The sequence below is a fragment of the Clupea harengus genome, chromosome 19 (assembly GCF_900700415.2).
Source record: "Clupea harengus chromosome 19, Ch_v2.0.2, whole genome shotgun sequence".
Classification (NCBI taxonomy): domain Eukaryota; kingdom Metazoa; phylum Chordata; class Actinopteri; order Clupeiformes; family Clupeidae; genus Clupea; species Clupea harengus.
In genome coordinates this window covers 17021684-17044546 of record NC_045170.1, presented here as the reverse complement: position 1 = coordinate 17044546, position 22863 = coordinate 17021684, and the positions used below count along the sequence as shown (strand labels likewise).

Here is a 22863-nt window from a genome sequence, read left to right as displayed (position 1 = left end):
AATTGGCCACCTGTACGCTTAATCAGATGGTTCTGTAAAATATAGGCTTGTAGAGTATCCAATGACCTAATTTGGTGCAAAAAAAAGGGTAAAAGGCCTATTTGGTGTCATCTAGTGGCCATAAATTGACGTGCACTCAAGGGAGAAAATCGTGCAGGTCACTGAAGGCACAGCCTGCACACATTAATATCCTAGATTCTTTAAAGAAACTAAATTTCTATAACGTTAAGTCCTCAGTACACAAAAAGACTGAAGGCTTATTTGAACCTTTTGAAACTTGAGTCACATGTGATATTTATTTATTTAATAATACAATCTTTATTTCAGACACCAAGTTCCATATAAAATAACAGACATACAACTATAAAAAAGAGAGAAAAACAAAAAGATACAACATACAGTGCATTAAAAAGTATGAAGACTTTTGTTCCAATGTCGTCTTAAGTTCGAAGTAAATCGATAGCAGCTCTTTAGAGGGTTGACCAGAGCCTCTACTATACAGTTCTCAGACTTGTCCAGTCGACACATGAAACCATACATCAATTGTCTCAAGAGCGCCTCACAGGTTGGTACGTGCTTAGACACAAACAACTGACTAGCACTATACCACCTAGGCACATGAAGCAGCAATCTAAAAGCATCATTGTAAGCTACTTTCAGTCTCTGTATACTCCGTTTCCTGTGATTAGACCACAAATGAGCAGTGTACAATGGTGTTATGTAGGTTCTAAACAGGGAACATTTAACTGAATCTGAGCACATAGAAAACTTCCTTAGTAACATATTGGCCTGAGAATATATTTTACAGCGCTGTCGATATATATCGTTGTCATCCGTCCAATCATCAGAAATGACATGGCCCAGATATTTTATTTCCTCACAAACACCAAGGGGACTGCCAGATAAATAAAAGGTAGGGAAGGTTAATTTCCTGTCCTGATTACTTCTGACTATCATTATGTGGCTTTTCTTTGCATTATATTTTATATCATGATCTATGCCATACTGAGAGCACACCCTCAGCATCTGTTGCAGCCCAGCACTATATGGGCTGAGTAAAACCAAATAATCTGCGTACATCAGATGATTGACAATAGATTCACCTACAAGCCTATATATCGTGACCAGTTTGTCAGTTGCCAAATTATATCGTAATGAGGGCATGTCAGTTTGTACTTCCTCAAAAAGTATGTTCTGGTTTCCTACAATGGAACACAAATTGCACTGTGGTGAGATTGCTCAATATTGCGGGCAGTGTAGCATAGATGATTACAGTCTAGTTGCCTTGTCTCTGTACGTTTTACAAGAGTAACATTACTTAATCAAGCTGTGAAGCACTCAAATTACCTTCTCACCCCAGGCATGGACTATGAAATATTAATACATTTAATTGGAATAACATGCATTTTGCTTCAGGTTTCATGGTGTCCTTCAGTTTTATTAATCAGTGTACAAAATGATTACCTATCCTTTTGGGGTTTTGATGACAAAAAATAAAGTAATCTAATAGTGAATAAATAAATTGATAGTAGATTTGTGCACAGGGTATAACAGGTTGAAGTGTTTGTTAAGCGTTCTTCGCCGTTCTGTAGAGGTGATGTGAATGGTTTAATCTTGACCCAGATTGTAATTCAATGATCTAAATTAAGCAAAATAATCTGTCCCCGATGCCAATTTAAAATGCCGAATAGTCATTCTAGCTGGAGGGTGTCAGGCTGCTGAATTAATGAATTAAAGAAGTAAGTAGCCCTAGTTTTGTTGTCAAGATACTTCTAGACCAATGACAACAAGTAGGCTATGTGACATCTGTGGGATCAGAGAGATCACTTAACACACCTGCACATTCTACGATGTACTTCAGGTAGTTATTTTTTTGTGTGGCCTAGTTGTCTACATTTCACATTGCCAGACATTGCAATGCAAGATTCGAAAGCATAACAACAAGAACAGAATATGCTACAATACTGGAGAGTAAACTTTCCAAATCTTTCGAATTACTTAAATGCTGTGAGTTATGACGAGTAGGCCTACTTTTTTGTCTTGGCGACTACACTGGGCTACTTAATTTAACCTATCCGGTCTTTTCTTTTCTCCTGAATGCTTAAGATGAATTGGTAGATGGAAGCTATTAAAACTGTAACGATGTGATCTACCTATCCTTACTTGTAGCAAAAACCGGAAGCATTATGTTGCTGTAAGGAGCCCAAGCTATAGAAAAACAAAACATATACTCTGGACTTGGAGAAAATAAAGACAGAGCGAATGTACTTGAGTCATCCATAGTCTAAAATGATTAGGTTTAGAGATTAGGATATATCTGTTTGCTCAGCTAACTGCAGGGCATCTTCGACAACTTTCCCCAAGTTTCTCTTGTTGGAAATAGTTTGCACAGTTTTGTGTTATGCCTCCTCCCCCTTTATCAACTTCCTGGATATCCTGAGTAGTGAACACACACAGAGGACCTGAGGCGCTGGAGAGAGTGGTAGACACTTTGACTGACTTGACATGTTTTTACCATGGTGAGAAGAGAGAAGGTGGAAATTCAGGCTAGCGCTAACTGGATTAGGATTAGCACTGTCACCGTGTAACCCTGAAGAGACTTGATGATCTGACCTGGATTTTCCCCCCAAGTGCCACTGTAGTTAGCCACCTTGCTAACTTATCCGAAGAAATTCTGGCAGTCATACATCTCATTTTAACTTTTTACAAGGATTCCTGGAAGAAAGGGTTCGATTCGGAAGCTTTGAAGTAGTCAACTTTTTATGAGACCATTTCTTATAGAAATTCTCTGCGCACAAATCACGCAGCAAATGTATCCGGCCCTTCTATTGTCTAGATAAATTGCAACTACTCAATGATGTGTTCCATAAGTTTTCAAAAAGATCTAAAGGGACAAACCGTAAGCAACAACATGGTTAGTTGTGGCTCCGTTTTCTCATAACCTAGTTTGCAATGCAAACGTGTCGACGACAATCAAGGAGCAGCACCTTGAATTAAGAGGCAACATTAATTCAAGAACTTGATACTCTCATTATATCATGGCACTTTGCGGGCGAAGAAATCGGTCAAAACTGATTGTTTGCATCCTTTGTGCCTCTGTAGTTGGATACTTCGTATTTCTGAAACGCAGTGGATACGATATCGGGGTGGCAAGTCGACGTATGGTTTCTACCAATGGACAGGAAGATGGGGAATACGAAAAGTTGAGGAGACCAGTTTACGAGAAACCACCTTTGGATATGAGTGCATTTGGGGAAATGGGACGAGCTGTTAAGTTAGATTTGACTGGGGAAGAGAAGAAGAAAGAAGAGGAGAGTGTCACCAAACATCAAATCAATACTTACGTGAGCGACAAAATATCCCTTCATCGAAGACTGCCCGAGAGATGGAATCCACTGTAAGTCCTACTAAGATAACCATACGGGAGTCAGACAAGCATGTCGATATAGCCTATACATGTGAATGGAACATGTTAATTTGCATTTTTAGTCGGAGGATTCATTTGATGATTTGTTGAACTGCTGTTCACCGGAGACCTATATCTGTCAAGAAAGTTTGGGATGATATGATAATTTCGGAGTGAAGTAGTTGGCTAGTCTTTTCAGTCACATAACACACAACCTCGACCACAGCACTGTTTTATGCTAGAAAACTGGGTTCAGACCTGAACTTTAAACACAAATGTTTGGCTCTATCTGTACACTGGTACCTAACTAATACGATACAGTGAATGCCAATGTGCATTTCATAGAAGATCTTCCAGACTATCATAGTAGTTTTCAGGTAACTGTCATGGTGTGGTGCATCATTCTCAGAAAAGCCGAATGTCTTTGTGGCTACAAGCCACTGTATTCCCATGGGGACAGTAACAAACATCAAGACTAGTGTGTTCAGCCAGGACTGTTTTTTCATCTCTTGCGCTTTTATGTACATACACACACACTTTTTTTCTTTCTCTCTTGAACACATTCTCTCACTCACACACACACACACACACACACTGAAACACAAACTCATCAGTATTACTATTACTATCACAGTCATCCATCAGTAACTCTATTTTCTCCATCTCCTCTCACTCCCCCACACCAGCTGTAAGGACCTGAAGTATGACTACCGCTCCTTGCCCTCCACGTCGGTGGTGATCGCCTTCTATAACGAGGCGTGGTCCACTCTGCTGCGCACTGTCCACAGCGTGCTGGAGACCTCGCCTGACCTGCTCCTGCGAGAGATCATCTTGGTGGACGACTACAGTGACAGAGGTATGACCCTCAGGTGGATCCAGTATTGGCACAGGTTTTAGGGATCGGTCCAGTAGTTATGGGAACAGGTTTGAGGCCCAGTTCTCAGACATCACCTGTACTGAGAAATATGTGCACAGCCATCTTGTTGGACGACTACAGTGACAGAGGTATGACCCTCAGGTGGCTCCAGTATTGGGTGCAACAGTGATAAGATAAGATAAACATTTATAAATCCCCGTAGGGAGATTCAGGAAATGGGAACAGGTTTGAGACTGTACTGAGAAATATGTGTACAGACATTAACTCTTTTGTCTGTGCCGTTAGATTAACATTTAGAATGAATGGTCATTAAGGTAAATTGAATGCTGAGCGGTGGATCATGTGGATGGACACCTGGCACTAGAGATGTGGAGGAAGTTGAAGTTGACAGAGTATAAACATTTTATTAGTGGTGAAAATCTTTAAGCCTCTAAGACAATAGGTGTTTCTGCATCTCTGTCCACATAGTGAACTATTACCTCTGCTGTAGTACTAATGAATTGCACATATTCACTGCATTGTCCACCCTTAGCAAAAACGGACATGCGAACCGGCTAATTGACCGGATGTAAGGTAGTAGACAATAAAATAAAGATATAATAACACTACACAGTACATGCATAAGCCACAGAAATGAAGAATGAAACTACAGGAATATAACATCTAAAAACTGATATTAAAAATGCATTGAAAGAGAAACAGGGCAGGTGCTATCTACATTGGGATTGTTCAGATCAGTACCACACAGTTAAAAATATCTGATAACCGGACACCTGGGTGAAGTAGCAAGGTGTGACCACTCGCTGGGTTGCATTTCGAGAGATCAGACGCATGCCAGAGAACTGGTCGAACGGTCAAACTGGTGAAACGGTCAAACTGGTGAAACGGTATGCCAGAAGTGGCTGTGGTTGATCTGCAGATGGGGCGGGGGGCACAGAGCAGGTGGTTCTTCAGCGGAGGAAACGGACCGTAAGATACGCTCTAGCTGGCATGTGTGGTGCTGACTCACGGCCCAATGGCCACCTGAGGTCAGGACCGATGGAGGTTATCTGAAGGCTATCAAAAATGGCTGTGTTCCATTGACCACTCCCTGCTTAGCGGGCTCATGAGAATGATGAATGGGAGAATGATGAACTTGTAAACAGAGATAGAGCACCTGTTAGCCCCACCCTGTGGTGAAAAAGCAGAAGTGGTAGAATTGCAGATGGTATCTAGTGGAGCGTATAGGTGGTCTGTGTGCAATTATGTTCAAGTGAATTATGGGTGTGATGTTGTTGTTGTTGCTGCCACAGAGCACTTAAAGGAGCCCCTGGAGCGGTACTTATCAGACCTGCGTAAGGTGCGGCTGGTCCGCGCCCGTAAGCGCGAGGGCCTGGTCCGAGCCCGGCTCCTGGGGGCCTCCATCGCCACGGGCGACGTGCTTACCTTCCTGGACTGCCACTGTGAGAGCCACGACGGCTGGCTGGAGCCCCTCCTGCACAGGTGAGAGACCACAACCCACAGGAAGGTCGAGATCTGCATCTTGGCAACCACCTGTTGTTTGTCAGGGTGTGTGTTTTTATCTTGCTGTGTACAGACGGGGTGTTGCCAAACTGGCCAAATATGCCCTCAGGAGATTCCATAATCATGTCCATAATCAAGAGTATGTGGTTCAGCTTGAATTGAACTAGACCCTACACGTAAATCCACAGGCATGGTCTTTTATGTAAATAATACAACAAGCTGTGGTCTTTTCCTTCATTTGTGGTATATGTCAGACACTCTGTGTCATAACATTTGTGATGTCTGTATGGTTTGCACATGACAAAGAAAGCACTGAAAATCTTGAGTCAAGTACCCCTCCTCTTTGACAGGATAATGGTGGAGCCTACTGCCGTGGTGTGTCCTGTAATTGATGTTATTGACTGGAACACATTCCAGTACCTAGGCAACCCCGGTGAGCCTCAGATTGGTGGGTTTGATTGGCGGCTGGTGTTCACCTGGCACCCTGTGCCAGAGTATGAGCAGAAGCGGCGTAGCTCCCCGACAGATGTCATCAGGTGTGTGGTACACACAGGCACAGACACACACACACACATACACACACACACATACAGGCACACTGACACTCTTTTATAGATAGCTGGACATATTATGCAAATTAACAGATGATTATGTATATGTGTGTGTACAAACACACACACACACACACACATATACAAACAGACAAATACACACTCATTATCACACTGAAACTTCAAGGTCAAAATTTCAATACGCAAAGAACACACACACGGTTTCAATGTATTCAATCGCAGCCTTCCAAGTGAAGTATCCTACAACATGAATGCCATACCAGTTCCTGCACCCCCCCACCGCTGTAGTGTGCTCTGTCAGTCACTCCTTTGTCCTTGTTGATCTATTTCTCCACCATGCTCTCCTCTCCTCAGATCTCCTACCATGGCTGGAGGTCTGTTTGCTGTCAGTAAGAAATACTTCCACTACCTGGGCACCTACGACACCGGAATGGAGGTGTGGGGAGGAGAGAACCTGGAGTTCTCCTTCAGGGTGAGTTCCAGTCTCCCGCGGGGGACCTCACACCTCTCAGAGTGCCTGCACCCCTGTGATCTGTAATCTCTCTCTCTCTCTCTCTCTCTCTCTCTCTCTCTCTCTCTCTCTCTCTCTGGGTTGCCACCTCTATGTGAAGCATGCGCTAGAGTTCACACGGGGTGATGAGGTCGTGAGTGGTTAGCATGGTGCACATCTGTGCAAGAATTCTAGCCGAAGGTCAGGAATGAAACTGACTTTAATTAACTTTAAGGAAAAACAACCCCCAATTGGAATTGGAAACAACAACACGTACGCACACACACACACACACACCAACTCACACACACACACACACAGCCATGCTTTCTTTCCAATTTCCTAGGAATTGCCATAAAATGTCCCTCATAAAACATCCAAGCATATTTCAATTATAAGGACACGCCGCTGTTATTGGCACGCGTCAGTGCATCCGTTCCCACAGAGCCCCGGCACAGGCCCCCTCATTGTATCGGCCCTTGATTAGATCAGTCCGCGTGGCTAACGCTGTCCTCGTGGTCTCGGGGTCTGTGTTTGCTTTTGTCCCCCTGGCTTGCCCCGGCAGATCTGGCAGTGTGGAGGCTCGCTGGAGATCCACCCCTGCTCCCACGTGGGCCACGTCTTCCCCAAGAAGGCCCCCTACTCGCGGAGCAAGGCGCTGGCCAACAGCGTGCGGGCCGCAGAGGTCTGGATGGACCACTACAAGGACCTGTACTACCATAGGAACCCCCACGCTCGCCTGGTAAGATCACGAACACACACACACACACACACACACACACACACACACACACACACACAGATGTATGTCACCCTCCTTAGGCACACACACACACAGACACACACTCACACACACACAGATGTATGTCACCCTCCTTAGGCACACACACACACAGACACACACTCACACACACACAGATGTATGTCACCCTCCTTAGACACACACACACACACACACACACACACACACACACACAGATGTATGTCATTGTCCTGACACACACCAACACACAGACCCACACACACACTCAGTTGTATGTCACTCTCCTTACACACACACACACACAGAGAGACAGAGATACACGTTCACACAGCGCTGCCAGCGACGCGTAAGCCCAGATATGGCGCCAGGCTTAGCAGGCTTGCAGCAAGGTAATCCCACACTGTCATGCAGCAATAATGAAGTTGCTGAATGTGTTGATGTATTTGTCTGTCCCGTTTTTTGTTGTCTGTCCTTTTTTTCCCCCTCATTTCCTCACACACATGATAACTATAACACTATCCTCTTCCATCTCCATATCGTTCTTTCTTTCTTTCTTTCTTTTTTCTCTGTTTCTCTCTATCTGTCTCTCTCTCTCTCTCTCGCCTTCCCCCCACACGCACACACATACTCACACTCTCTCTCACGGAGAGGTAAGCCTCGGTGTCACTGCACTGTAAAGCCCCCTGATTGAGTGACACTCTCTGGTTGATGTCGAGGATGAGAGCACTCAAGGTGACACTTGCAGTGGTGTGAGATTACCAGAGAGAGGGAGAGAGGAGGGTTCAGAGAAAATGAGAGAAAGAATAGAGAACAAAGGAGAGAGAGGGAGAGAGAGACAGACATGACATGAGATGAGATGAGAAGACAGACAGGGTAAAAGACATAAAGAGAGGTAGAGAAGAAAAGAGAAATGAAGCAAGGCAAGGAAAGAGTGAGTGAGTGAATGCATGAGTAAGAAGTGCCGTTTCAGTGAGTGGCTGTTTGTCATCTCGCTGCCCTTGAGCTGAGCGCCTCGCCCGGCTGGAGTTGTAGGGAGAGACTCGCTGGGCACAGATCAGGTGGCACCCGTTGGCTGGCACCCACTGCTCCGCCACACCCCTCTCAGGGCATGCCAGTCTACCAGTGCCAGGCACAAATCTGTCCTGCACGACGGAGCTGGACAGAATCAAGCATGTATGTCTCTCTTTGTGTCTCTTTCTGTTTCGCTTTTACACACACACACACACACACACACACACACACACACACACACACACACACACACACACACACACACACAGATGCACACCCCTGGTGTGGGCATCTTTTAATCCAACTCAAAGCTCCTTTCAGTGGTTTATAATGGTATACAGTAATGAAGCCGGAGGCAAACATTTTTGAATTGTTCAAAATGTTAGTTAGTGGCACAGATGTGCATGTGTGTTGTAAGAAAAAGGATGTTTAGTCAGGTGGTTGATGCAGCAATCTGTCTTTATTACAGTAAAGTGCAGTAACGAAGCACGTGGTTTTGATGTCTCCCCCCTCTGTCTTGGCAATGTCTTGCGATGTGACCCACTTCTCCACATGAATAGCAAACAAGGTCTTCATACCTTCCCCCCACTACCTGGGGAGTGTCTCACAATGTGCCCATCCTTTCCACATGTATAGCATATGATAACCCCCACTGGATTGCTTCTCCTGAAGCTTTTACCTCTGTGTTGCCCATTAGAAGAACTAGAGGACTCCGTCCCTCTTTGTCTCCTGTTCGGTTTGGAAAAGCATACTTCCTATAGCTGCAGCTGGGTGGAATTTCTTAGAAGTGGCCTGATTGTAAAATGTAGAATTGTGTCATTTTTGCAAGAATTTCATCATAGTCTGAGATGAGTCACAAGCATTTCTATGGCAGACCGGGTCTGGGGATCACTTTTGTTGATCAAAGCAGATTTATAGCCAACATCCTCAGTTGTGATGTCAAGGGACCCACTGTATGTCTTAAAAGCTTCCAGTAGCCTATCTGCAAAGGCTGCTGGATGTTCCTCTTTCCTCATTGTCACTTCTGCTAACTTTTCTGGATTGACAGTCACTCACTCACACCTCAGTTTGCTTTCTGACCCCAGGTGTCTGAGCAATACCAGTGTGAGGACCTTTCCTTTGTTACCATGATAAGATAACCATTTTGGAGATTATGCTGGCCAATTTTTGGTGGTCACAGCAGCTGCTTGATCATGAATCTCATGTTCACTCACAGGATATACTGTAATTTCTTACAGTGTAGAGACTCCTATTCATAGCTCAATGGCAGTCTTCCTCCAAACAACACCCTAGTGGTGCTTGTCTGCCTAGTGACCTCCACCTATCCTTCTGTGATGGATCACTTCCAAATCAGACACCAGAGGATGAGGGTCATCCCTCCAACCCCCTCTCCCCCACCCTCCAACAAACATCTGAACGGCCAATTAGAGCGCCATATCCCAACCCGGGCTGGCCCCATTAGGGTGTTGCTCTGAGCAAATGTTGCACGCAAACAGCACCATCTGCAGCACCACTCTGTGGACTGTAGCTCATCTGTATTGACCCCTGACCCCCCTGTCTCCCTTACAGCCAATCAGATCTCCGCAAACCGTCATTGACGGTCATTGACGGTCATTGACGGTCAGGTTTTAATGTACGGAAATAATTCATGTTTCCAGACAAATTTGATACACACCGCCACATGTTTCAAGAACAATCCATGCACATGCAATCCATCCACAAATGCAAATCTAATGCAGCCTATATAATTTACACAGAGGTTGACAAAAGAATGACCGTGTCCTCAAATGAATGGATAAAGGGTAGGCAACATGAATAGATAATGTCCAAATTCTACCCGTCTGTCATAGCTTGGGTTGCAATTGCAACTTGTAGCATGATTGTGGTTGACACTAGGCCTACATTATTCTAATTTAGTGCAATGAAAAACTGTGAAATAGTCTTGTTTGGCAACCATAGACATGAAACTAAAGAACCAAAGACATAAAACTAAAGAAAAAAAGTTTAGCTGGGGAAAAATGGTTTTCTCACACTTTTAAAACATTCTAAGATAAAAAGGACTGCAATAATGCATATTTTGCTGTTGCCAGTTAAGTCATTGTGGAACCATATTTCTTGCATGGCCTTTGCTGCAAGTTAAAGCCTACAACGACACAAAATGACTATCAAAGCAATGGCACTATGAGATTGTTGTCAACATCAGCAAAACGTTGTTTTGGAAGATAGAACTGCCTCAGTGAAGTGAATCAGCCTACTCACCCTTTTACCGTCGCATTATCAAACAAACTCAAGAGAGCTGCTGATGTTTCCGATAGATTACTCTCTCCTCGTAGAAATGACTGGTTTCTGGGACCAGGACATGGTGCAGCTGTGGTTTACCTCTTTGTGGTATTTTCCGTAAACAACACGAGGCCCCGAACATAGTTGAAATAACTCTCCTCTCAATAACAGAGCCGCGGGTGACGTCGGTTTGTGGGACGGATGCTTGTCGACACAAGAGGTAGTTTGACGAGGCAGTATGCACCTCTGGGTCCAAGGGCATCCGTGTCGTCTAAACTTTAGGGGTTAGGAGGACATACACGTGTAAAACAAATCAGATCACAAAATAGACCTTTTGCTGAATTGGCCGATCCAGGGGTGAATGACTGACCTCCTAATGTTTAAAGGGACACATCCCTCAAGTGTGCCCTTTTGTTCGGGGGACTGACCGATGGTGTTGGCTTTGTGGACGGACATGTTCATCTGCCAGGGTCGTGGCTAAATGACCCCAGCGTATTCATTTCTCATTAGATTAGCATGTCATTCTTATTGTCCTCTCAGCCTCGCGCTAAATTGCTTTGGCTGCTGCAATATCACAATTACCCTCATAATGAGTTTGGCAGTTTATTGTCTCTCTCTCTCTCTCTCTCTCTCTCTCTCTCTCTCTGTCAAGGTCATTGGTTGAAGTGAACCCAGTGTGTCCTTTGTCAGCGAGTGTAGTGCTGTCACGTCATTGGCTGGTTGTGTCTTTGTCTCCAGGAAGCCTACGGAGACGTGACGGACAGACGGAAGCTCCGGGAGCAGTTGGGCTGTAAAGACTTCAAGTGGTTCCTGGACAACATCTACCCGGACATCCACGTCCCGCAAGACCGACCAGGATTTTTCGGAATGGTGAGATGTGCGGGATATGGTTGCCTTGGATTATGTTGACAAACAACAGTACACCACTGTGGGAAAATTCCCTTCAACAGTGTTTGGTTCTCCACTTGAGGCAATCATAAAATATATCTTGCCTTGAACGTTCTGTCTCTGAGATATACCTTCAGTACTTAGATTACTATAAAAAAAATGCTGTTCATTAAAAATTCCTGCTGAGATTATAACAGTATGAACTGACCTCTTTGTTTGACGTCACTCTGCAGCTGAAGAATCGAGGCATGACCAACTACTGCTTTGACTACAACCCACCTGATGACCATAACGTGGTGGGACACCGGGTCATCCTCTACCCCTGCCATGGCATGGGCCAAAACCAGGTAGGCCTCTGACGCAAACAGACCCAGGTACCTGAGGTCAGGATACGGTTTTACCACGGATACTTAATTATCAATACGCCTCATCATTCCCTTGAAACCAATGGGGAAAAGCTTGTTATTTGTGCTAGAGCTTATATCAGGCAGGACTGGTTCTCTTCCTTGAAATGTAATGTTCCACTGCTCCTGAAATGCCTAACTAGGCTGCAGACTTCCTGTATTTGTTTCACCTGATCCATCACTGTAAATGTGGGAGCCTGTTGATGATCTACTGAGACCAGCATGTGTTGTGTGTGTGTGTGTGTGTGTGTGTGTGTGTGTGTTGTGTGTGTGTGTGTTCCAGTTCTTCGAGTACTCCTCTGACCACGAGATCCGCTATAACACACGGGAGCCAGCAGGGTGCGCTGTGGCCGACCCGGTCTCCACCTACCTGACGGTGCACCTGTGCAGGAAACCCCGACAACCCGTTCCACAGGAGCAGCAGTTTGTGCTCAAAGAGGTGAGAGAGAGAGAGACAGACAGAGAGAGGTGAGAGAGAGACAGAGAGATAGAGAGAGAGAAAGAACGAAAGAGAAAGAGAGAGTGTGAGAGAAGGAGAAAGGAGGGAGGGATGTAGACAGAGGCAGGCCGACAGTCAGAGAAGATTCCCTAGACCCAGTGATGGGTGACTGAAAGAGTACAAGAGACACACATCTGCATTTCTGCACGTCTGTGGCAGATGCCTTCATCCAAAGCCATTTATATTACTGACTGGTATAGAGTGAAAGACAGACAGGTTGAGACAAAGAGTCCTAGAGATCCACACAAACAGTGGTAATGGCACTCATAATAGCTGTGAGGACTGGGGAAGAGTATGACAAAGTCCAGTGTAAATAGGGGGGGCTAGAGAGAAGCACACAAAATGAAAGAAGAAGGAGGGAGGGAGAGAGCACTGGAGAAAAGGAGAGCGTGAAACAGAGAGGTTTGACCTCAGAGTAGCAGGGCATCGGAAATTGCCCATTAGAACAGGAAAAAGTGCCCCGTCGGTTGTCTTAGGTGACTTTTTATTTTCTTCTTCTTCTTTCTTCTTTGCTCTCTCCATTCTTAAATGTTTTCCTCCCTGAAGCACTTAGTTCGGCAGCACAGCACAGCACAGCACAGCACAGTGCTCAGGTCGGCCCAGCTGCCATGAGGTGAAGGGCCCTCTCAGAGAAGCCCATGCTTGCTGACGTTAAGCCCTTGCTGCTTGCCTCTGACACACACACACACACACACACACACACACACACACACACACACACACACACACACACACATATATATATATATATATATATATACACACACTCTACCTCCTCCTTTTTCTTTATTTTCTTTTCTGTTCTCTTGTTATCATAGGCATGCACACACACACACACTCTCACACACAACAAAGATCTCTTATTTGGGGATGGACAAGCCACAAATCTGCTCCTGTCAATATACACGACACCAAGGACCCTTGCTGGGTACACAGAGTATTGACAAAACCTGGGCCTCACAGTCCACGAGTGCATGTAGGTGTGTGTGTTTTTGTAGGTGTGTGTAAACATTGCTATTGACACTCGCTATTCACCATAATATCCATCACTGGACCATTCCATCTAAATGTAAATGTGTGTGTGTGTGTGTGTGTGTGTGTGTGTGTGTGTGTATATATATGGAGGTTTGGATTGTTCACCGGCTGAACATTAGCATTTCAGATATGTGCAACTCCGGGTTTATTTATGACTGGCCGATATGCAGTGCCTCCGCCGACTCCCCTGGAGTCTGCTAATGTGAAATCCCAGCGCGGCTCCACTGGGGTCCTGTTCTGCGGCTCGTGTGTGTGACGTGTGTTTTCTGACCTGCAGGACGGGACGCTGTTCCACGTACAGACCCAGAAGTGCGTCCAGGCTGTGGCCAAAGTCGACAGCAGCAGCCCGGGGCCGGCTCTCATGCCCTGTACGGACTCGGCCCACCAGCAGTGGTTCTTCGAGGAGCGGTCATAGAGACGCGGACGCCCGGACCGGACAAGAGTGGAGTCCATCTAAGACCGGAACCACTCGAGAACCACATCATCCAGGGCATTGCGGCTGAAAGAATTTGTCCAGTGTTCTGGATCTCAGGCACTGAACGGTTCAGGGACTCCAGACACAACTTAGCAGTAACACCTGCCATAGGTAGTAATGCTCACACGATGTTATGGATACATTTTTCAAACTTTTGAGATTTTCAAACTGCAGAAGATTGGTATTTTGTGGTAATTTATCACTTTATCACTTGTTATGACATAAGAATCGACTATGTATTTATGTATGTTTTACACCAATGTCTTGTGTTACAAGTACAGTGACATATATTGTCGTGTCATCCCGTGACACAGGCATTAATAGGCTGGATTATTTACACTTCATACCTCTAAGAAAGGTCTCTCTATGGAGGAGCTGCGATCTCTTAAACGGTCTTCATGTGGATATCATATTTTTCCTAAAGTAGGAATTCGCTCTGCTGTTGTAGTTACAGCACAGGCTACAAGACGATCTGCTGTCTACACTCCATCATTTAGAAGCCTCTCTGTCTCTTTCTCCTGCTTCTGACTCCTGCTCTGCATAGTCAGGTCTTCAGCTAGTCTTTCTGGATATATCAGGCAGTGCACTGAGCAGAGGCTGAGAGACTCTACAGAGAGGTGGTGATGGGCAGTGCAGCCGCTGTCAGCTCGTCGTCCCAGAGAAATACCTCTAGATGGCGCCAGTGCCTCCGTTTTTACTGCTGTTTACCTCTAGAATCCTCCATGTTCTCACATTAGCTTTGGTTTGGTCGCAGTGATGGGAGGATTTTTGTTCACTCACACGTGCTATTTACATTCCTCCGCAAAGCCTTCCCCTCACCCTACTCCAGTGTACCTATCATTCTTTAACTACTGAGTAGGACATGAGTAGGACATGAGTATGTCTTGAGTAGGTCTTACAAAGGCTGGTAGGAAATACCTCAGCAAGCAGCCTGACAAACTTGACCACAGGCTGGTTCCTGAACCGTGACAATGCTGTTTCATGTACATGCTGGTGTTTTTTGTTTTGTTTTCCCCGTTCTTAATAGTCTATCTATCTAAAACAAAACATTTTCTGTTGATTTCATGACTGTAGGCTGATCATTGCTATGTATATGGCGAGCACATGACTCATTTGTCAGATTTTTTATTGTTATTTTTTATGAAGAGTAATGAAGAGTTTCATTTGGAATTTAAGCACAAGCGGAAACTAGAAGGAAGCATAGAGCTTATAGCAGTTGTAATGTGATCCGATCACGGAACTGATGTCTCAAGTGCCTGACTGGATGCATGCAGTGATAACATGCAATCACCCCTCACGCTTCTCCTTCCCATAGGAATCTAACCCCCCCCCCACCGCCCCCTCCTGTTCCTTTTGTTTAGTCGCATGCGGTGCTGTGCGTGATATAGTTATTGAAAGAGGTTGCTTGATGGGAGGGTAGGAGAGGGTAACGGCAAGATGTCCTTCCACACTGGAGTCTTAAAGGCTCTGACAGCCACCAATTAGAGACCAAAGGGCTCCACAATGGGCAGATGTTTCCAATCCTGACTGCAGATAACTGCAGTGCTGTGCCTGATTGATCACGCTTGTGTGAATGCAGACAATTTTGCATATGGGGAAACCCTCCCCTCCCCTCCCCTCCCTTCACCCAACGAGTACTCCTCACCAACTACTACCACTCACTCAGTCTTTCAATGCACTGTGGATAGTGTGTGTGTCTGTGTGGGGGGGGGGGAAAGAGTAGAGAAAAGGTCTCTGCCTCTGAGACCGAGAGGTTAACAAGCGTATTGCTGTAAACGAGTCTTGATTAATGACTTAATTAGTGGCTAGAAAGAAGGGCATGTATTTGAAGCATCTTAAAGATACAAATCAGTGGTGTCTGAAGACAGACAAAATAAAGGAAATAGGAATACGAAAACATACAATTCAGTTTGTTTATGCAAGGAGTTGTTGTTTTCTCAATTATTATTTTTTGTTGTCGTTTTTCCTTAGTGAAGTGAAGATGAGATTGGTGAGAGCTGGTTGCAGTATTGTTTGTACTGGCAAATTAATCAGTCTTTGCCAACAGTTGAATATGCACTTTTATATCTGCACAGATATGCAGATCCAATGCATAATGTATTTGCTGAATGTCCTAATGTGAATACATGTTTCTAGCCTTTGATTTATATTGCCCAAGTGACGTGTTGCACGCTCTCTATTGACTATACAATCAACACAGTCTAGGTATTTATGCACTTCTATGCAGTGTTGGGATTCTCTCTCCTCTCAGTATGGTGGGTTGAATTTTTCTACCAGCAGGGGAATTTTGTAGATCAATCACAACTCCATGTTCATAGCATAGTTTCTGTGTAGGAAAAACCTGGCCTAACGTTGTCATACTCATAATTCTAGTCAGAATATGAGTCTGATACTGCTCCATTGGGCTGTGATTATGGGGCGTGTTTCAACCGAACCAGGAAAAAAAATGCCTCTTCGCTCAATTGGATAGACCTACAACCAATAGCTCTCCAGCGGCAGCCATGTTTGTTGAAAACGAATTCAACCCAAGCGCTCTTTGGTGACGTGGTTGGTTACGTTACGTATCATCTGTCCATCATCGTATGAAGCCCGCCCTGACAATTTGATTGGTCCGAACAGCTTCTGTTCGGGCATAGTTTCGCCCCAACGGAGCAATGCCAGACCGAACTTCCCGACCTCAAATGTTGTGGGCGGGGCTAAGTTTGTCTGGCACCCAGGCTAGGAAAAACCATCACTACACTGAAATGCTACTGCAGTACTGTATACTGTTCTTCCCTAAGTGCCCTTAACAAACAATAGGAATCGATTTAGCCTTTTTGTGCATTTTTGCATACATTTGAAATAATGTCATGTTGTGTGTAATCACTGACACCATTTGTTGCTGTACATCATGTTTTTTCTAGTTCTGTACTTTAAATGTAAATACTTTGTCGCAACACTTAACACAAAGTAAATAAATACATCATTTCAAGAATTGTACTGGGAATTGGTGTCCATTTTGTATTTTATGTGGTCAGTTACCACCATCATCATTATCATCCTCATCATAATCATCCTCATCATTCCATCCAGTCATCCATCTACCCATCCATCCATCCATTGACCAACTGGTTTACCCACCCATCCATCGTCTTTGATTGGAGTATAAGCATCTTCTGAACAGTGCAACTGTATTTCCTAGTTTATCTGTTCCCCTCAGTTTTGGCATTTAGCCTTCGGCTCCCTTACTGCAGGCAGGTAGGAGACCATTGCTCTGAATTTGACATCACACACTAACGCTCTCTTATGAGCAGGTGTACCTGCGCTCCCAATATCCTCTTCCTTGGAGGGAGAGAAGGAGAGAGAGAATGAGCGTCAGAGAGAGAGAGAGGAGGCAAGAAAGTGCTTATTTGCTGGCCCATTTGATTTGTTTGAACATGTGCATCAGAGTATATTGAAGAGCCCATGTCAAGTTTTCTTTCTCCATCCGTCTCTCCCTCTTTCCTTCTCTTTCTCTCTCTCTCTCTCCCTCTCTCCTCTCTCTCTTTCAGTGCCCTGCAGTCATTCTGAATTACTCATTCATGACGCCCGTCTGTTTGGTATTTCATACCATGCGTGGGCCTCCTTTGTTTCGTGTCATCTGCCTCCTTCTCTGGTGGCAGGAAGGGATTAGCGACCCTCATAGCTTCCCTTCCCTCAAAATACACACACACACACACACACACACACACACACAGAGGCCTTTCGCAAGGGGGCCTGTCGACGGTGGAGAAAAGCCGAAATGAAAACCCTTCCCTCTAAAATAAAATAAAAATTGTGGTATTTCTAGAAGTTCACTGGAAGCCTTCAGATTATGCCATTGTTTAATGCCAGTACGGGTGCGTCACCACGGCAGCAAAGGCCTAGAAGCATTGTACGCCTCACCTTCACACACACACACACCGACACACACACACACACACACATACGCACAGCCTTCTCTCAACGTCAGAGGAGGTAGCCTGTGACACTTCTTCACGAAAACCCAAATGCGATTGTGACACACAAAAAAGTGACAAACAAAACCAGAATACTACACAATGAATTTCTAGAGCAAACCTGAAAGGGAATTAAATTATTTATTCGTTATGAAAAAAAGAATGAAACAAGAACAAGAAAAAGAGAGAGAGAGGGAAAAAAGAAGAAGAGAGGATCCACAAATGCGGGCTTGCATTTGGGCCCTTAAATATTGAAGCAGGCCTTGATCGCCCACGTCCCATGTGTTGGCCGCCTGAGTGGTTCTGGATCCGCTTGCTTTCTGCCATCCTGTCTGGTTGCAAGAGAGACAGATTAGAGAGGAAGAGAGGGAGAGAGCAGGGGAGAGAGAAGCAACACAATCAGCTCACTCCTCGCTCACCGAGTGCCAAGGAAATGTTGGTAATTTGCTAAAGAAAAAAAATAAATCCATTTCACATTTTACTTGCATGCAAGCCTGTGGCTCTTTGATCCCAGCGTTTGTTTTTTGGTTTTTGGTTTTTCGCTTGTGTTTGCTTATTTTTGCTTCTTATTTTAACAAGAGCAAAGGTGAATATCTGAAATATCAATGCAACCCAAGCCAAAAAAAGAATGAACAAATCCTTATTTAGCAGCCCCAGTTTTAGTGTGGAATATCTATAAAAAGTCTTATCAAAAATGTTGGCCAACCTGTATTACATTAACAGTTATTGAGTTGAGGCATAGTGCACAACATCACTGCATTTGCAAAGGTTTCAAGTCTAGTGTGAGTTCATTTTTTGAAAGATTAATTGTGATCTTTATTCTGCTTCGGAATGCTCATCGCAGTAGAATTCTCGTCTCCCGGGTGATGCAGAAACAAGGTATTTAAAGAGCAACAGAGGCTCACATGAGCTCAGTTATACACTGAGATCACCAGCAGAATTCTGCCCACATCTTCACTCAATGGAATCTGTCATAAGGAAAACCAAAGGTAAGCAAAAGCCGGACAAGCATTTTGCCTGTAACTCAGTGTGCTGTCTCTGCAGGGGCCAGACCATTATGATTGTTTGCTGAAGGAGGCTGCCAAGCCTGTATATTTAGATCAGGCCATTTACCCGAATGCTCTGTAGATTGCTTTTAGGCAGCATCATTAGCTATAATCCGAGTCATACCCCATTCCCTTGACAGCATTATCAGCCTTCCAATTCGAGGTTTTCCTTTTCTCCACTCTACCTCTTTGTGCTGCTTTGAGAACTGTATTCATCTCTGCGCTAATTGCAGTCCTTTTTCCCCCCTCCTCCCACCCCCATACCAATCTGTGATTTTGTCTAAGCCACTGTCTGTACATTTGCCATCTGTGTATCTCTGTCATCTCAGAATTTGGCCTCTCCAAACGCCCGCCGAGGATCCAGAACAGGAAGCTGAGCTTGACCAACGCGGCGGGGCCTGAGCAACTCTCAATAATCAGGCCACCAGAAGCAGGTATTGTGAAGCCAGTGATAACACTCATCAAACTGGTGCGGTCCCTCACACCCAGCGGCACAAAGGAAGGCCTTAATACAACACAGACACTCACACTCACACTCACACTCACACTCACATACTCACACACACAAAGAATGGAGAATGTTTCCGCAATCTCGGGGCGGTGGCTGCGGCGGGGGGGGGGGGTTACAAAAACACATTGTGGTTTATTATACCACAACAGAGAAGCCAGATGTGAACATGACATGTTCCATAGAGCCTTCTTTTGTGACATCACTGTCCTAATCAGTGATGCTACAAAACCCTAATGGCATGACTACATAAATGCTCCATAGAATTTGCCCATGCTAATACGTCTCTTTAATACGATGAGCCAATGCGCAAGCAGCAATGACCATGGACAGAAGACCAAGAAACGAAAGGCGAATGCCCAAGACAAATCAGGTAGGTTATTATAACATGACACTGTTGCCCTTTTGTTATTTATTATGAAGTCATGCCAACATATTGTGAGAATATTATTGAATTAATCAAAATACACCATCAGGAAATGAATCTCTGTAAAACATTGACCATAGTCATTTGATTGGGATTTCCATGACATTTTAAAGGTCATAGCTACGTAAATACACGTTTTTCTCTCCATAAAGTAAGGTTTGTTTCCCAGGGAAAAACATCATTATATCACGTCTTTTATCATCAACATCAATATTGTTCTCTCAAAGCCTGAAATGATTGACTGTAGAGCTCAGTGTTGTTTTATCCACATCTAGGGTGTAAGAGCCTTACTGACCGTCTAAGTGTGCAACCCAAGAGTACTCCAAGCCTCCAGCTGGCCTCCACGTCCTGTGACTCGTTTATATGCCAGGGCACCTCTCCCTTCAGCCCGCCACCTCCCCCCAACACGTGCACGGGCCTTCAGATGGAGGAGACGGCCCACAACTTCCTGCGGACAACTGAGCACAACCTCAGCCACTCGAGCACACTCAACGCTCCAGTTCAGCCAGAACCTACCTCCCATGTCCCCTTGTACCCTCACAGCCACCAAATCAACCCCCAAAGCCTGAGCCACACCCTAAACCACGGGGCTCTCAGCGGGGATATGGACCCTCTCTTCATCCGGGCGGCGACCGTCGTGGAGATGGTGTGCGGGGAGAGGATGTACAAATGCTCGGCCTGCCTGCACTACTACACCGGCCTGGGGCCACTGGTGGAACACGTCAAGGAGGGCTGGCGGGACGGGTTCAGCTGCCGGGTCTTCTACCGTAAGCTCAAGAGCATGTGGGACCGGCGGGTCAGCACCGATGTCACCACTGGCATCCAGGCGGCCACAACGGTTTCCGGATGCACACTACCGCTGAGCGGCACCACCACCACTACCACCACCACCACCACCATGCTGGCTGCAACGGCGACAGACAGTGTCAACAGCCACACAGTCAAGGACAAGAAGATGGAGAGAGTGCAAGACTGGCTTGAGAAGTCTGTCATATTGCCCCAGTAAAAAAAATATATAAAGTAACCCGAATGATGACACTTCTTGATCTTTGTTGCATACTTTCTGATCTTTTCTTTTTGGGATAGGTCGAAACTTGTGGTGTGAGTTTTTGTGTACCGTGGTTCATGCTGCTGAAGCAACAGTGATGCAAAAATCGGAAATACAAAAAAAACACACATAGATCAAAATCTGGGTGAATTGCTTGGATCAATATTAGGAGTAATGTTCAGAGAAACAGCCTAAATTATGCAGCCATTGTGTGGATGGGTTTGCATAGGTTTTTTAATTCCCTTCACTTCACAATATAGAAATAATCTCCGTTAGTTTGAGTGCACGGATCTGTGGCCTTCCTGTACTGTATGTTGGCAGGAGTCTTTTAGAAGAAAAAAAATCATCTCCATGGTGACAGAGAAATGAACACAGTCAGAACAGATATCACACTTGCTCGCCGAGTATGGAGTCTGTTCGCCTTAATGTCCCAAAACGAATGTTCCTGGCAGATCCTGTCAAAACAAGTATGTTCCATTTTCAGAGGGGAAAAATTCCAGTCGACACATCTGAAACACACTCACATTCGGAGGTTTGGCACTGACAACAGCTTGTTGTTTTTAAACTAAAATCATCTGTGCAATCATAGCCAAACTGTAAATCACACAATCACAAAATAATGCAGTGTTGATTTAAGGCTGGATTTCCACCTTTAAACAATGCTTTTAAAATGCACAAAAATAATTCTAACATATGTGCTTAGATAATGTACACCATAAGGAGACGATCATTATTAAATTCTTACCATACATTTTTACTAATAATTTGTGGAATGAATTTTGGAGAACCTGCTTCTGGCATGTTTATAGGCTGCTTGGCATCGTAGTTCTCTTTCCAGTTGTAGCCTAATTATAGCTCAACCTTCTGCTTTTTTTCAACTTGGAACCCATTTACGAGGTATGTGCTGCTAACTCTATTGTATCCTCCATGTTCACAACTGATGCAACCTGTCGGTCTTTGTGTGCTTTTTTCTAAATCAGAAAAAGGTTAAAATAGTTCTGCAACTCGGACCTCTCTGGCCCCTGAAATATCACATATATTTTAATAGGCGAGAGAGTGAAATCGAACTGAAAATTCTGCATTTAAACGGTTAAGAGCACAAGACCCAGTTGAAGCATTTTTGTGTGTTTCATTGGCAAATGCAGTATGAGCTGGTTAAATACACCCTTCATTGTTTTACCAGCTTCTGGATGTTATATGATAACGGTGATAGTGATGTTGCTTATTGTGATAATGATGATGGAGGGAGTTATTGTTGTTATTGCTTTATGTATGTTATTTACATCTTTGTTCACCAGGCCGAGGCTCTGTCAGCATTCCTCCGGTGAAGTGGATAGAGCATGCCACAGCCCCCGTCACCTCCCCGCATCCCCCAAGCCCTGCCTTAAGGCGCCTCCTGACCATGGGCGAGGCCCACCACCACCAGGAGCCCAAGGGCCGCACCGGGTCGGTGGAGCCACGTCAACAGGACCTGCTGGACTTCAGCTTCCTGCGTCAGACCTCCTCGCTGGAGCACGTCAACGGGCAGATGCTGTACAAGTGCGCCAGCTGCCTGTGGCGCTACGCGAGCCTGGCCGCGCTGCAGAGCCACATCGCCCTCAGCTGGCTGGACGGCTTCAGCTGCCGCGTCTTTTACCGCAAGCTGCGCGAGATGCAGCAGCGATCAGGAAGCCAG

The 22863-nt window shown here is 45.0% G+C and overlaps 2 protein-coding genes across 3 annotated transcripts; both read left to right on the top strand.

Moving 5' to 3' along the window:
- The first annotated feature begins 1970 nt into the window (after nt 1-1970).
- Nucleotides 1971-15831, top strand: galnt12 (UDP-N-acetyl-alpha-D-galactosamine:polypeptide N-acetylgalactosaminyltransferase 12). 2 transcript variants are annotated; one of them, XM_031586020.2, is made up of 11 exons: nt 1971-2914; nt 3103-3397; nt 4093-4262; nt 5576-5765; nt 6137-6322; nt 6713-6830; nt 7414-7590; nt 11641-11772; nt 12024-12137; nt 12478-12633; nt 14006-15831. In XM_031586020.2, exons 2-11 carry the CDS (start codon nt 3162-3164, stop codon nt 14141-14143), a joined length of 1617 nt encoding a protein of 538 aa, XP_031441880.1. In that variant the 5' UTR covers nt 1971-2914; nt 3103-3161; the 3' UTR covers nt 14144-15831. The 2 variants fall into 2 exon arrangements, with proteins under 2 accessions (XP_031441880.1, XP_012684965.2); XM_012829511.3 differs by having other exon boundaries at nt 1972-3397.
- A 4122-nt stretch (nt 15832-19953) lies between these two features.
- LOC122133818 lies at nt 19954-21171 on the top strand. The gene is made up of 2 exons (XM_042710700.1): nt 19954-20086; nt 20416-21171. The coding sequence occupies exons 1-2, from the start codon at nt 19987-19989 to the stop codon at nt 21144-21146; spliced, it is 831 nt and encodes a 276-aa protein (XP_042566634.1). The 5' UTR covers nt 19954-19986; the 3' UTR covers nt 21147-21171.
- The last annotated feature ends 1692 nt before the right edge of the window (nt 21172-22863 follow it).

Coding starts and splice junctions, on each gene's coding strand:
- LOC122133818 (XM_042710700.1), top strand. CDS start 19,987: ATGCTAATACGTCTCTTTAATACGATGAGCCAATGCGCAAGCAGCAAT. Junction 20,087..20,415: donor GAATGCCCAAGACAAATCAG/GTAGGTTATTAT, acceptor ATCCACATCTAG/GGTGTAAGAGCCTTACTGAC.
- galnt12 (XM_012829511.3), top strand. CDS start 3,039: ATGGCACTTTGCGGGCGAAGAAATCGGTCAAAACTGATTGTTTGCATC. Junction 3,398..4,092: donor CCCGAGAGATGGAATCCACT/GTAAGTCCTACT, acceptor CCCCCACACCAG/CTGTAAGGACCTGAAGTATG. Junction 11,773..12,023: donor GACCAGGATTTTTCGGAATG/GTGAGATGTGCG, acceptor GTCACTCTGCAG/CTGAAGAATCGAGGCATGAC.